The 14,664-nt window shown below is 43.3% G+C and overlaps 7 protein-coding genes across 7 annotated transcripts; 3 read left to right on the forward strand and 4 right to left on the reverse strand.

Annotated features, from left to right (window-relative positions):
- Positions 1-161: 161 nt before the first annotated feature.
- On the forward strand, positions 162-1,360 carry FA14DRAFT_26166 (NAD(P)-binding protein). The gene has a single exon (XM_025502089.1). The coding sequence runs from the start codon at positions 346-348 to the stop codon at positions 1,282-1,284; it is 939 nt and encodes a 312-aa protein (XP_025358663.1). The 5' UTR covers positions 162-345; the 3' UTR covers positions 1,285-1,360.
- Positions 1,361-4,969, reverse strand: FA14DRAFT_26165 (uncharacterized protein). The gene has a single exon (XM_025502088.1). It carries the CDS (start codon positions 4,704-4,706, stop codon positions 1,437-1,439), a length of 3,270 nt encoding a protein of 1,089 aa, XP_025358664.1. The 5' UTR covers positions 4,707-4,969; the 3' UTR covers positions 1,361-1,436.
- Positions 4,970-5,102: 133 nt separating this feature from the next.
- On the forward strand, positions 5,103-6,088 carry FA14DRAFT_26194 (uncharacterized protein). Its single transcript, XM_025502090.1, has one exon. The coding sequence runs from the start codon at positions 5,221-5,223 to the stop codon at positions 6,055-6,057; it is 837 nt and encodes a 278-aa protein (XP_025358665.1). The 5' UTR covers positions 5,103-5,220; the 3' UTR covers positions 6,058-6,088.
- FA14DRAFT_159966 (uncharacterized protein) lies at positions 5,860-7,340 on the reverse strand. Its single transcript, XM_025498471.1, has one exon. It carries the CDS (start codon positions 7,115-7,117, stop codon positions 6,119-6,121), a length of 999 nt encoding a protein of 332 aa, XP_025358666.1. The 5' UTR covers positions 7,118-7,340; the 3' UTR covers positions 5,860-6,118.
- Positions 7,341-7,547: 207 nt separating this feature from the next.
- FA14DRAFT_167099 (uncharacterized protein) lies at positions 7,548-9,279 on the reverse strand (the record flags this gene model as incomplete). The annotated part of the gene is made up of 2 exons (XM_025500063.1): positions 7,548-9,098; positions 9,126-9,279. 2 exons carry the CDS (start codon positions 9,277-9,279, stop codon positions 7,696-7,698), a joined length of 1,557 nt encoding a protein of 518 aa, XP_025358667.1. The 3' UTR covers positions 7,548-7,695.
- A 1,571-nt stretch (positions 9,280-10,850) lies between these two features.
- FA14DRAFT_177639 (uncharacterized protein) lies at positions 10,851-12,304 on the reverse strand (the record flags this gene model as incomplete). The annotated part of the gene is made up of 2 exons (XM_025500756.1): positions 10,851-12,128; positions 12,197-12,304. The coding sequence occupies 2 exons, from the start codon at positions 12,302-12,304 to the stop codon at positions 10,851-10,853; spliced, it is 1,386 nt and encodes a 461-aa protein (XP_025358668.1).
- A 1,415-nt stretch (positions 12,305-13,719) lies between these two features.
- On the forward strand, positions 13,720-14,568 carry FA14DRAFT_112800 (DUF298-domain-containing protein; the record flags this gene model as incomplete). The annotated part of the gene is made up of 1 exon (XM_025495987.1): positions 13,720-14,568. A coding segment is annotated over one exon (849 nt), but the record flags the coding sequence as incomplete, so codon positions are not given.
- Positions 14,569-14,664: the final 96 nt, after the last annotated feature.

The following is a 14,664-nucleotide window of genomic DNA, read 5'->3' on the forward strand; positions in this document are numbered from 1 at the left end:
CAACCAAAAAGCATGTATACAACTCATTTGTGTTGAGCACTTAATATATACTGCATTTATCGATTGAAACTCTGACTTTAGATCGTGAACAATATTTGCCTTTGTGATGAATCATATCCTTGACGTTAATCAAGCTTGCGAACAATCTGCAAGACGAGAGGACCCTTCTTGTTTGTAGCGCCGTACGATTTTGGAACACTGACGATGGGCCGCCTTTTTGTGTTATACGCCTCCACATCAACAAATGTTGTTGTTGGAAGAAAAGGAAGACATTAACATGATTCAATCAATCTTAATTACCCATTACCATCATCAACACTTTATCTAACGTTGTTGCTATCCAAGATGTCAGCCGATAAGAAGCTATTGCCAAGCACTTTGTTCGATTTAAAGGACAGAGTTGCAGTAATCACAGGAGGAGCAACAGGAATTGGCTTAATGCAAGCTCGTGGATTGAACGATGCAGGTTGCAAAGTGTACGTTATCGGAAGACGAGAAGAAGTTTTACAAAATGCGGTAAAAGTTTATGGATTTGCAGGATACGTTCAAGGAGATGTAACGAACAAAAAAGAAATTGAAAAAATGGTTCGCGAGATGGAATCAAAAGAAGGAAAAGTGGATATCTTGATTTGTAATGCAGGTGGTTCAGGACCAACACATCATGGTGCCGATACTTCTTTCCCTGATCATTCAAACGATCCGGCACCAGGTGGAAAATTGGAAAAGATGAACGCGAAAGATTATAAAGATGAAATTCTGAAGAATAACTCATTCGAGAATTGGAATGAACTCTTTATGATCAATACTCATCATATCCTGTTTGTTTCAATAGCATTCTTGCCTTTGTTGGCAAAAGGAAGTGAAGAAGCTCAAGCAAAAACAAAGAAGGAAGGCAAGAGACCATTCACATCAACGATCATCACCACAGGAAGTATTAGTGGAGTGGTAAAACAAGGACAGATGCATTATGCGTACAATGCAAGTAAAGCTGCAGCCAATCATTTGACAAAGACGTTGGCTTTCGAAATCACCAGCACGACAAATGCCAACGTTAGAGCCAATGCTATTCTACCAGGTGTATACCCGTCTTCAATGACAGCGGGTGGTATTGATGAGAAGAATCAATCAGATCTTTCCGATAAGATGCCAACCATGAACGTGCCAGCCGGAAGACCAGGTGAAACGGAAGATATGGCTCAAGTCACACAATTTTTGGCCGCTTGCGAATTCATGCATGGTCAAACAGTAATTTGCGACGGTGGCTTTACTCTAACAGCACCTTAAAAAGATATACATAGAATAAAAAGTTGAATTGCAGTGAATGTTATAAAATACAAGATGCAATAAAATTAAAAGAATTTGAGTTGCATTTCTGCAAAATTCTGGTATGTACACTAAGTGGCACTGCCACCATTAGAACCAACCCATTTGTCTCACTACTCATTCTTGGAGCCAGCTGTTGCTGCAGCAAGTGATAATTGTGCTTTTGAGGACTTTGGTCGCAATTGCGGAGGACGGGAAGCGGTTGCTGAATTGCTTGTCACAGTCGGGTTTGCTGTTTCAGCAGCTGGAGAAGTGGCACCGAGTAAACTTCCGAATGCTTTCGTGACGGATTTCGTTGGAACCAAACTGCCAAGCAAACCTCCTCCGCCGCTGGAATAAGTTGCACTTGGACTTGTTGATAAGGCACTTTTAGTACCTGTATCCGTAGAAGAAGCACGTAAAGACAAAGTGGAAGGAGTGATCACACGTGAGAGTGCGGCTGGCGTAGGCGCTGTGGTGGCCATAAGTCCAGACATTCTTGGCTTGTGCTCTTCGGTAGAACGTACTGGTTCATCATCCAAATAGGTGGTGTGCATTGATGAATCGCTCAAATTACGTGGTCGTAATGTTCGCGCTCGGTTTATGGTACCTTGATGAATACTGATTTCATCATCATCCACAATACGTGAAAGTCTACTTCCTTGAAGGCTGCTGTTCGTTTGCTCTGATGGCATTCTACTGCGCATGCCTCCTATCGAGCCAAAATCTGTGCTACCCGACATTGAGCCAACAAACAATCCGCTCAGATTACGCGATTGAACTCTTGACAAGCTTGGCTGTCTTCTAGTGGCCTCCGGTCTTGCATGGCTGGGTAAGTCACTGAATGTTGTTTGTTCAGGCTGTGGACTTGTTCCACGACTACCACTACCGATCGAACCATTGTTGTCCATTCCGCCTTGAAGTTGCGCCTGTTCTGTAGCATGCATACCTTTCACTTCAACAGCAACAGCACTAGGTAAAACGGCAGCAGATGCATAAGCTACCCCTGGTCGTTGTACGCTAGATGCTGAAGAACGTTGAGCATTGTTTGGCCGGGCATTGCTAGCATTCAAGGCAGAGAGACCAGCCGCCGCTGCACTTGGTGATGTACCCTGGGTTGTATTGGAGGAAGAACCAGAATTGCCTGTAGTTCCGGGTAAGCCAGTTGTGGATAGCAATTTACCAAACCATGCTGTCACACCTTTGTCTTCGCTCATCTGTACGCCCAATTGCTCTTGCAAGATTCGTGATGCTTGTTGTGGTTGCATACTGATCTCATTGATTGTGTTCCGTAATCTAGCCATTTCCATGAACAAATCTTTGAACAATTTGATCAGAGCAAAGAACTCTTTACGTGCAACCAAGCTGTCCGATTCAGCATTGGAGTTTGAGCGATCATTACTCTTACCACTTGTACGGGAATGCAGGGAAACATTATCCACTTCACGGCCTTTAGACTCATTGTCCATCGCTCGGCGGAAATGGTCCCGCAAGCCATCGATATCACGCAAAATTCCATTCACCGTCGTACGGGCCAAATGACCAACATCACCTGCTAGCTTTTGCCTTTGCAGCCTTTTCGCCAGAGTGTCGACGTCTGCTGTGGATAATCGAGAGAACAGTCTTTGAATCATGTCAACTAGAGCATTCAGTTGGGCTGTCCGTGTTTCACGTTTGATCGCAGAAGATGTTGAAGACGGATTGGCTTGAAGTGCAACGGTAGTCTTGCTACTGAATTTGCTTCCGGCCAAATCTGTCTGTGAATCTGCCTCGCTGGTCATATTGGTAGAAGTAGATCCAGGTCCAGAAGGTAACATCGTATTTGCCATTTGAGGTGAAAGCAATGAAGGAGTTTGATGTCCGTCTGTATAAGATGCTGATCTGGAACTTGACACCTTTCGATCAGTCGAAGACGGATGTCCGTGTCTGATGTCTACGAGTTCATCCGCAAACGGTACAGGAGCAGAAGAGTGTAGATCGGATATACGCAAAGGCGAACTAACGTCATGGGATGTATTGGCAGAAGAGAAGACGTAATCATCCTTTTGACTCAAATCTTCGCGTAATTGTGCAACTTCTTCGTTTCGACTTTCGAGTAATTCCTTCATCTGTCGTAGTTCTTGAGTCAAAGCATCGTTTTCGGATACCAAAGATTCCATCCAATCACCACCTTCTCCTTCAGTGGAATCCTGTCGCTGTGCTGCACTATTCTGCCCAAGTCGTGCTTCCACCAGTTTTCGCACTTCATCCTTCCTTCTCATTCTCTCCTCTTCGGTAAGCTCTTTTCGGCTTCCTTCCACCTTTGCTATCCTCAATTGACCAGTGAGATCTTCTGTAATCCTTTCAGATCGCTTGAGTCTCGATTTTTGTTGTTCAGATTGTTTTCTCTCCTCTGCCAATTCTTGGCGAAGGTCTTCCAGCTCTTTTTCTGCTCGTTCGAGCTTGAGCTCTAAGCCTGAATTACGTACATTTGATCCTCGTGCTTTTGTCAAATCTCGCCTGCCTTCCTCAATCTCTCTCACAAGAGCGCGATTAGATGCTTCGCATGCCTCCAAGTTGAGCTCACTTTGTTCTAATCGTTTCTCCAAGTGGGCAGCTTCCTTGATCGAAGATGTGAGCTTTTTCATCATTGAATCAAGTCGAGTGCCGTGCTCTTCCTGTTTGTGTCCTAGTTCAGCTTGTAATGCATCACTTCTCCTTAGCAAAGCCTGTCCGATTTGTGCTGCTAAACGTAGATCGCTTTCCATTTGACTCCATTCTCGTGTTGCCCTTCGAGCACGTTTACATCTTCTCGTTCCTCTTCCACAGCAGCATGTACAGCGTACTCTTACTGAATGTCTAGATGGGTCATCGTTCCCCATTAGACCATAAGGAGATTGTGATGCAGATAGTGTTGGTGACATTCTTGCTTCATCAGGATCGCCAACCGATGATGCCTCATAGCTATACTGACTAATAGTATCGACGTCCGCTGAAGATCGAGCAGCATCAGCGGTCAAGCTTGCCATACTACTTCGTATCCTTAGCTGATTTTGGTTAGAGGCCGATTCGCCGTTGTTGTCTCCTAGGACCCTTGAGCTAACCCCTCTGAAACTGCTTGCGCCATCTCCACGAATCTGTGTTCTCTCTCGCTCTGTTCGCCATTCAGCAATGATTCTTGTAAAATCATCAATCGTTCTTGATTGTTGAATGATACTCGATTCAAGATCTGCGATATCTTCATCATCTGCATCGTCCATTTTCATTTCCGGTGATCCAAGATTGAAATCGTGGTCTTCCGGGTGAGATGGTTTGTGAGTGGAAGATGATCCATTCTGTGTTCTCCTTTTAGCCGGACTATATTGAAATGATTTTGTCGGGCTAGGATTGCCTTCGTTTGCATCGATGATTTCCACGTTTGCCATCTTGTCAAGCAATCTATTTGAGTTTTATTGAATTGTAAGAAACTCAATCGGGCATTGCTGAATCAGAGTAGCAGTCGCGTAATCAGGGCTGTAAATATCTTGCTGGAATGGTGATGGTTCTTAATTACCCAACGAGTATGATGAAGATGAAGATGTGTTGTTTATTGAATGCATTCGATTTCCGCGGTCGATTTCAGTCTGCGACAGTGCATGTGCCTTTCATTCAAAGAAACAAACACAAAGCGTTAGGAGGTCAACCTAAAAACAAAAGAGAGTTCAACACACACGGCGGCACTTTTGCCCGAATCTTGCCCGCGAGAAAGAAACAGGCGCCGTTCCGAAATAAAGAGTAAACACATACAGTACGCGTAAGAAGTGTTTTTCTGTCTGCACCACCGCGTGTGTTGTTGTGTTGTTTGTGTTAATGTACCAAACATACCAAGTGCATACCTGTCAACTGAAATAGCTTCCGTTCCTTAAGCGAGAAGGCATCTTTCTACAACACAAGGTGAGGATGCAAACAGCCAATGATGATGATGGTCAAACAGAGTCAGATTCATCATCGCCATTATTCACACCAGAAGGTTCTCCATCGCCTTCTCCCGCAAAAGAACATGTCAAGGTAGCCTTACAAGAAGCGCCTTTTGTTGAAGGTTTATTTCATTTTAATCAATTTTTATCATCTGAAGAATGCCAAGAAATTGTGGAAAATGTGATTGATTGTCATTATTTCAACACTGATCAAGGTCGTGATCAAGCTGTTCTATTTGGAATGCGGAATAACAGCAACAGCAAGGAACACGATGAAAGTCAACCCAACGGATTGCCACATTGGGCACAAATGCTATTAAGAATGATTGAAGAACGCTTGAGGGTAACATACAAGGATACAATAAACAAAGATATACTTGATATCTTATACAACCCTTCTCCCGAAACAGAGTATACAAGACAAATGATCTTAAACATTTATACTCCCGGTCAAGGAATTGCAGATCATATAGATATTCCACATAGATTCTTAGACGGGATAATGATTTTATCCTTTGGCAGTGGAATATCGATGGATTTTGCTCCAACAAAAAATAAAGATGGAGAACAAGCATTTAGCCTTTATTTACAGCCAGGTTCGATTTGTATATTGACAGGCAAAAGTCGTTGGGAATGGACACATGGTATTCCCGCACAAACGTACGATCTCGTTCATAATAAGCAAACGGATCAAGTACATCGAATCGAAAGAAGTGCTCGATTCAGCATTACCATAAGATGGCTCAAGATTCAACCAGAATCAAGCACTAACACTAATGACGACATAGCACAATCAAACCTTCGAAGTCATCAAACGTAAATTGTAACACTACTCAATCTGTACTATATACATGAAGAAATATGATGAGATAAAAAGAAGGTCAAACAGATGAAGTTGTTGAACTCTTCTCGTCTTCGTCGAAAGATTCTTCATCTCCACTCTCACGGAGAAGTCCCCTTTCCTCTGGCGGTGTTGCATCGAAGTGCACTCTGCGGTCCGATTTGCCCAAGCCGTGTCGGATATGGTGCGGGTGATGATGATGGCCATGAGAGCTGGGCCAGGCCTCATGGTCATGTTCCGGTGGTCCATTGTTTACTCGTGCTCGCAATGCCTCGTGCAAAGAAGTTTGCCATCTTGCCATTCTGCGTTTGCGTAATTTGACATGCATGGCAGTCAGTAAGAAAGCCGCAAGAGCACAATAAAGTAAAACGCCAAACGTTTGAGAGAATGCGATAGGCAAATAAAGGATATGACCAATTACGCCCAACAAAGTTGTGATGGGTTGTGGCAAAGCAGCAAAGGCTTTTTGTAATGCTTGAGCAACGGCTTCGCTATGAATCCATAACATGGCAAACGTAAAAAAGATCGTACAACGTATCAACGCTTTACGGAAAAGTTTACCCTTCTGCTTTCGACAACGGCTTTTGCCGCCCATTCCACGGCCTCTGCGACAACCACGATCGCCAAATGAACGCATGCTACTGCTACTGCTGATACAGGGATGCACGACTTCTTGATGATTTACTGCTTGTGTTGTTAAGCTTGATTGGCGAGTATGTTGAATTGAATGATGACCAAGAACCGTTGACGGTTGTTCTGAATGTTCGTTCTGTTGTACTTGATTGTTTTGTCTAGTGTTCGTCCAGAATTGATGAGCTCTTGTTTGTTCAGAGATGTAACTTTCTTCTTGTGAAGGTTGATGATGTTCTTCGTAATCTATACCCGGCACAGGCAAACGATATGGCGGTGGGGGCGTTCCTTGATTGGATTCTAGATCCGAATCTTGTTGTTGATGTTGACGTTGATTACGACGACCACTTTTAGCCTCAATGTCCTTCGCGGCTGAAGTTGAGATGGAAGAACCTGGAAGGAGAACCATGACGATCAGGGAATTTATATAACTTTCGAGAGAGGAGGATTTCTTTAGACCTTTCTATAGGACATGCGTATACATATACAAGAAACAGTAATCCTTCTTCTCCTCGGTTGCTTTCAGAGCTGAAATGCAGAAGCAAGCCTTTGAAAAGGGGAGAAAAGTCCTGTCCAAAGGAACAAAAGTCAATAAAATTGACGATTGATGTATAGAGACAGAGGAGATGATGGCACTGCTTCCCCTGTTGTCAAAAGCATTGCTCAGCATTTTTTGGCCCGTTGCTGCTCCTGCCACGACTACGCACACTGCATTGGCGCAGCGCTGCGCAATTGGCCCTACCTCCCCTTCATTTGGGCTGCTCAGCCGTCAGCCAAAAGCATCATACACAGCTCGGCGCCTTTTCACGGCAACTCCTCACGCAGGCGTACAAAAGTAAAAGACAAGGAAACACTAGATAGAATTAATACTATAGATACATATCAAGAAGAAATGGTAAGAGCAAACAAAACATGGTCTCATTAAGAAGCAAAAAGAAAGAAAAGCAAGAGGAGAAAAGAGCATATTGTAAGGGTTGCACCTTTTTTTTAAACGGCATTATTTGCACAAGTGAAAGGACTTTTGACACTTCCGGTTGCATAACTTTGAATGATGGCTTCTACACTGGTATACGTTCCAGGACCAAAGATGAACAAACCAGCAAGGGCAAGGAAAACGTTAAATATGGTTTCCAGTTTACGAGTAAGTTTTTGTCCTTTCCATAATTTACCATGATTCAATTCACGATAAGCGGCTGCCCAAAAGATGAAACCGAACCAACCATCGAACAAAGCGCTCATCAAACTGAGTAAAACGCCAAAGAAAGGTACTGCTTCACCAATCACCCAACCAAAGATCCAAGTAGATGCGCAGCATAAAGTCCAAATCGTCCAACCTCTAACGGTGTTGTGGTTATAATGACGGGTTCCAAATGTGATTCTGTGGAACATATATTTGACAACAACTGCTGCATAAATCACACCAATGATAATCGTCGTCGGTAAAACGAAAGCAAAGGAAATTTTCTTGAAAATTGGACCCAAGTTGGCAACGGCAGGTGTTTGCGTGTATTGACCGCAATAGTAGTAGACCACGATTCCGGTTAAAGTGAACAAGACAAATTCAGCAACTGTGACTGCATAGAGCGCTTTAGGGAAATCTTCCGGATTCTTCATTTCAGCGATAAAGCTTGGATAACAGATTTGACCAACCCAAGTGAAAACGATGTTGAGGAATGCATTAAAGCCGTCGACGAATGTGGTACCTGGGGGAGCAAAAGCAGTGATTCGAACTGGCTCAGCAGGATCAAATCCAGCAGGTTCTTTACCTTGGATACCTGTGAAAATGAGCACGAGCAGGATTGCGATACCCATTGAAATTGCAGAAACGATTCCCATCATTGCAACATTCTCCATTTTACGCGGTAAAGTCAAAAGGAAGCAAAGGAGCATGATCGCGATACTGAAAACGAGTGTACACGTTCCATGTTCGGACAGCACATTCAAAATTTCACTTCCGGTTAATGTATGCAAGCCTTGAATGAAGGTATTGTTGAGGATGAGAGCGATAGCGGTTAATTCGTATGCGATCCATGTTTTTCCGAATAATTGGTATCCAAAATCGGCGATATGCAACATGTGAGGATGCAGCATACAGTAACGCCATAGGGTCATAGAAGTATACAAAGCGATCGCTCCCATTCCCAAGGTGGCCAAAATTCCACCTGCCATTCCTAATGTTTTGAATGCCCAAGGGAAACTCAAAATGGCCAAACAAACATATTCTCCGAACAAGATTGCAGCGCATTTTTGCCATGACATCGTTCTGTACTGAATATCACCATCATTCTGTTGGGCCAAAACGACGTCGACTTTTGCTACATCATCGGATCCGATACCATCAATACCGGCAGCTTTACTTGCAGCTTTTTCCAATTTGGCTCCATCAACGGCTGAAGATCCAGTTTTTTCGGGAATACCTCCGCCTGCAACGGTGTCAGGATGACCTTCTGGTGCACCCAAACCGGAACCTGAACGAGAAGAGATTGAACTACTTTCTTGATCAACGCTACGTGAACGACTTTCGTGGGTTATACCGACCGAACGTCTGGCACGGGCTAAAATTGAAGACATGATTTTGTTCCTGTTCCCCTTTTTGTTCTTGTTATACCACGATAACAAGCAGAAGCGGTGCAAGCGGAAAGGTGAGAAGAAGAAGAGAGGGTATGACCTGTGTTATCCGTCGTCATTAAGTGCAGGCCCCGATAGAACCTTGATTGAATGTGTATGGTTAGAAAATATAAAGTTCCTTGGAAAGTCACGCCTTTTTTGAAAAGGATAAAGTTTTGAGGGCGACTGAAACGATTGATAATGAAGGGAAGAAGGATGGATACACAATTGCTCTTGCGAATAATCATAGTAGTCAATCATCTAGGCACGGACGAGTAAGGGTGTGTGCCTGTGTGGATATGGAAGTGCATATCTGGTGGTTGAATGGGATAGTGCAGTGCATGCTGCAGACCTGTAGTTCATATTTGGTTGTGTGTGTGACTATCCGTACTGTGCCACTGGATTGGGATGTGTAATTACGTTCAACTCTCGCTTGCATTGCTCTCATTACCTTAGACTCTCTTACTTCCTCCTCCTCCCTCCTATTTTTTATTTCAATATCATCACTTCATAGTTCTACAGTTATCCTCCCCGCTCACGCCGCCGCCTCCGCCTCTTTTTTCCTTTTCTTTTCCACCCGCTCTGCCGCCTCCCACCTTTCCGGCGATTAAATAAAAAAAGTCAGCTGCCATTGTATGTTTGTGTGTTTGTGTGCAGATAGCCAAGAAGTTTTCAGTAATTCGGATTAGCGTATAAAATTTCCATACGGGCTTTTGTTCGTAGTACACAGACGATCTCTTCTACACCTCAACTTTGATCGAGTAAATGCATCATGCACTGCACACACAGCATTGAAAAAACGCATGAAGGGTTGATTGCTGTTGCTGTTGGCGCAGCGAGTGTGCAGATTAGACGTCAATTCCAAAAAGACCAGAACGCCGATCAAGTGCGGAGGTGCCCGAACAATCAAACAAAAGCAATCATACATCATCAACCGGCTTGTTTTAACCGCACAACCCTCAACGGACAAACAAGCGAACTATTGCGTGCTTTGGGATAATGAACACAGGCCCTTTTGACAGGGGTCCAAAGATTCCCCCTCTACAAACTATACTTCATTCTGATTTCCCACAGTTAGTCTTACCGTACCTACATGGCTAGCCTAAATTTAGCCACACTGTATTGTCAACGTCTTTTGAACTTGCCAGTGACACTTAAAGGCAATAGCAACCTCCAGCTTCATATGAACAATGTGTACCATTAACATAAATACGACGAAAGATTAGGTGGCTTGCTAGTAATGCGAATAATGTTGTTGAACAGATTAGAGAAATGCTTGCTCGCTTGCTTCTTTGTTTGACTGCCTTGGACCAGCCCAAGGTTGATTATGATGACGATGCGAATACTACAAAAAATGCGTGGATAAAAAAGTACAATAATGTGTTGACAAAAACAGATGAAAGATTTGAAGCTGCTGAAAAGAAAAAGAAACGAAAGATCGTCCAAAGAATGGCGATTGATAAAAAAGAAAAAAGAACAAACTTTGATATCTTATCAAAAAGAAAGGAAACTGAATGCTGACCTGCTGGCCATTATTAGGAATGAAAGAATGGCTGATGTGTGATGATGGTGCCTGGTTGCATCATCAAATTGTCTCTCAGGGTCACCGGTTGAGGTACCCTAGAAACATTTCCGTTGATCGAACTAGACATTTGCGAATGTCCAGTCGATGGTCTTGAAAAACGAGCGATTGAATTGCCATTATCAAAATAGCCATCATAAGTCACTTGAAATCCTTCTGATCTTTGATGAACAGTGCGTGAAAAAGTAGGTGCACATTCCATCGTTTGACGGTTAATTGCTTCTCCTTGAAATGCCGTCATGGGTTTTAACAACATACTCGGTCCATCAGAAGTATAAATTGGAGGGAATAGAACCGCTGAATCACAAGGAGTCGTTTGTTCGTACGTCTCACATTGAATCGGTGGCATGATCGGCGCCGTTCGTGAGGGTATAGCATCTGGGATCGGAGCCGAATAAATTGGTGCATTCAACAGCCTTTGTACATTCATCGTATCTGTATTCTGTAGGACAGCTTCCATCACTTCTGCCATTGTGGTGAGCAAGCTTGCTTGACTTGAAGCTGTGTGACTTTCGATAGTCTGTTGTGATTGTGGCACTTGATCATGCAATGCTTGATGGATGGTGGGTGAAGCAGGACTGCTCATCTCTGTGTCTTGATTCATTTGAACACCCATGCTTTCATCCGATTTGACTTTGCTCCACAATCTTGATGGCATGATCGGCAAAGGAGGAGGCAATTCAGATTCTTGCACGTTTCGCATATCCTCCAAATTTGACAAAGATTTACTCTTTGCGCGTACGTATGTTTGAGGAGAGAAAGGGTATGACGTATCAGTTGCGTCAAAAGAAGGAATGTATGATGACGATGAAGGAACGGGCGCGAAAGAATTGGCAATGAATGTCGGTAAAGAAGTAGTCTTGATTGGCGTTGGAGGTTGGAAGATTGGGGGAATTGTATCTTGCAAGAATGTCGTATTTGATGGGCGCAAAGATGAACAAGATTCTTTACCTGTCACGCTGTCGATCGCAGGAACGTTCGGATTTCTAACTTGCACCGGGGTCCCCGCATTTGAATGCATCCTTTTCATCTGCGTTCCTGAGCGGGGCAAATTGCATTTTATGGCCTGTAATTCATGCTCCAGCGTATGAACTCGCTCTAAGATGGCATCAAAGGATTCTCTTGACACAGGTTTCCTCTTGGATTCTTGTCGCGGTTTATCAAAAATGCAATCCTGATTAGCAAGTTGACATCGATTACATGGTCCGTCAATTGGGCCTTCACAGCGCATCTGCCGAAAATCAAGGGAGAAGGTGTCAAATATCATGCAAGCAATTCTTACTTCTCTTTGCCACTCACCTTAGCTCGCCTGCATGCATTGCAAGCCCGATGAACCCGTGATGAGACACGTAATCCTTTCCTCATTGGCGTGGACTCATTTGGCTTGCCATTCGTGCTGGCATTCATTGTACCTGTATAATTTTGGCATGCCCGTCTTACCTGATGAAAACGACAAACCCAAAATTGAGCAAAACAGAAAGTCGAATGGAATAAAATTGGAGAGATGGAAGTAGAAATAGAAGAAAGTGTGTTGTCAACAATATGTCTTTTTCGTGCATGCGGTTTGAAGAGAGAATACTTTTCTTGTAAGACTCAGCCTAATCAATCCAAGCACACCATTCTCAAATGGCGTATGTTTGATGAATTAACGCAGGAGCCACCTGTCGCTTCCGATGGAGGATACATTGTACCAAAAATATATTAGCATGAAAAGTGAAATTGAGTTGATTTAAAGTGGGGGGGGGGGTAAAAAGAGCCATGTGGAATGCCTTCTCCTTGAGTTCAAGTAGAGGAATGCATTTATTCTCCTTTGCTTCCATCACACACAGACCAACTCTTTCCCAATCGATCTCGGCCTAGGTTCCATCCACGGTCGGAGTGTTATCAATGGCGTTTTCTCCATGGGACATCAAGGCACATCGACCTGAAAACTTTAAATCAGCTGGAATGTCGGAGTTGTGATCAATGTTGAGAAATCCGAAAAGAGTGTATTAGCGGATGTGCGTGTGACAAAATCGATTCTTGGCTTTTAACCGCATATGCAAAATATGTTAAATTCTCCGAAATGAACAGGAGCAAAAGTCAAATCTCAAAGTGGGGCAATCATGAGGCGATACAGACATGTATATGGAGAAGAATACGGGCACCATAATATGTCAAAAGGTAGAATTTGCTTTCCATCTATCAATTGTTCTTTTGATCAACAGAATGCTCCTTCTGTTGTTCCCTTCACTGTGAATGTTGGGAAGCATTTGAACAGATCGGAGAATTTTTTGAGACTCAAGCGGCCTCCTTCAATTGTCATCAATCGTGGCTGAGAAAGACGGAACGAAGTCACCCGGTTTGATGCATTGACAAGTGTGAGTTGGACGCCTTTCTTGAAGAGAGTGTTTGCATGAGCGGTGCTTTAGCGTTACGCCTTCCGTGCATAGTCGTAAGCTTGTAATGCAATGACACACACACACACGCGTTTAACCCGATTTCTTCTTTTTCTTTTTGCTCTTTATCCTCCACCATCAAGAGGTGATCACATTTGAACAAAAGGTAGGGCGGGCAAACAAATACAACTTAAACCTTGGCCGAATCTTGCTCAATAGTAAGACTTGCATTTCATCGGCTACTCGGATTCAATTCATACATACGAAACACTCTCCTGATTCACACTTTATGCGAATCGCTTCCTTCAAGCTAGCAATCTGATTGTGACTTTGTTGTTATTGGCCTTTTCGGCTTTGGTATTCTTGTACCTGTGGACAGAAGGTAGATTGAGAAAGGAGGAATCACCTTCTAAACGCACAACGCAAGAACAAGGAAATATGTCCTCTTCAAAAGTTAACAAAGAACAAACGATTCGTCAATTCAGAAGCGTAACAAATGCAACGCAAAATGACGCTTCTCGTTTATTAAAACAGAACAATTATAGACTGGAAGCTGCGATCGATGCATTCTATTCTGATGAAGTCGCTTTGAACAATGCATCAAAAACATCAACCAATTCAACTTCAGCAAAAAGCGAAAAAGAGACTAGAGAGAAACTGGGAAAATTGTTCGATACATGGAAAGATGAAGATGAAGGTGAGATCACAATGGAGGGAGCGATGTCCATGTTGGAAGATTTGAAAATGTCACCAGAAGATGCAGTGGTACTGCCATTATCATTCTACCTTCGATCACCTTCTCTCGGCTCGTTTCAAAAAGAACATTTTATCGAAGGATGGAAGTCAATAGCGGGATCTAAAAAGTGCGATTCGATAGAAGCACAAATAAAACTTCTGGAGCAGTTACGGGAAGATTTGAAAACTGATGCACCCGTTCGTGGTGATCGTGCGAGCGAGAGCAAGCAAGGCCTATTCCACCGAACGTATGAATTTACCTACACTTTCGGTCGACCTGAAGGACAAAAAAGTTTACCATTGGCAAACGCATTGGCTTTTTGGGATCTACTCATTCCATATGCACCATCTTTTGGCACTTCTTCTGAAAGTTTTACTTTACGACAGTTTAATCTATGGAAAACCTTCTTGCAAGAGAAAGGTAAAGGTAGAGCGATCAGCAAGGATACATGGATGTTATTCTTGGATTTCACAAAAGAGATCGACTCCGAATTTCAGAATCACGATTTTGATGCCGCATGGCCAAGTCAAATTGATGACTTTGTTGAATGGGCAAGAAGTCAGCCTGCCAATGCAGGAGATGCAATGGATGAAAGCTGACGACCTTGTAAGCATGTCTGTCATTACTCTCAATACCTTCACATGTTCTTCCTT

Source organism: Meira miltonrushii, assembly GCF_003144205.1.
Source record: "Meira miltonrushii strain MCA 3882 unplaced genomic scaffold FA14scaffold_1, whole genome shotgun sequence".
NCBI lineage: Eukaryota > Fungi > Basidiomycota > Exobasidiomycetes > Exobasidiales > Brachybasidiaceae > Meira > Meira miltonrushii.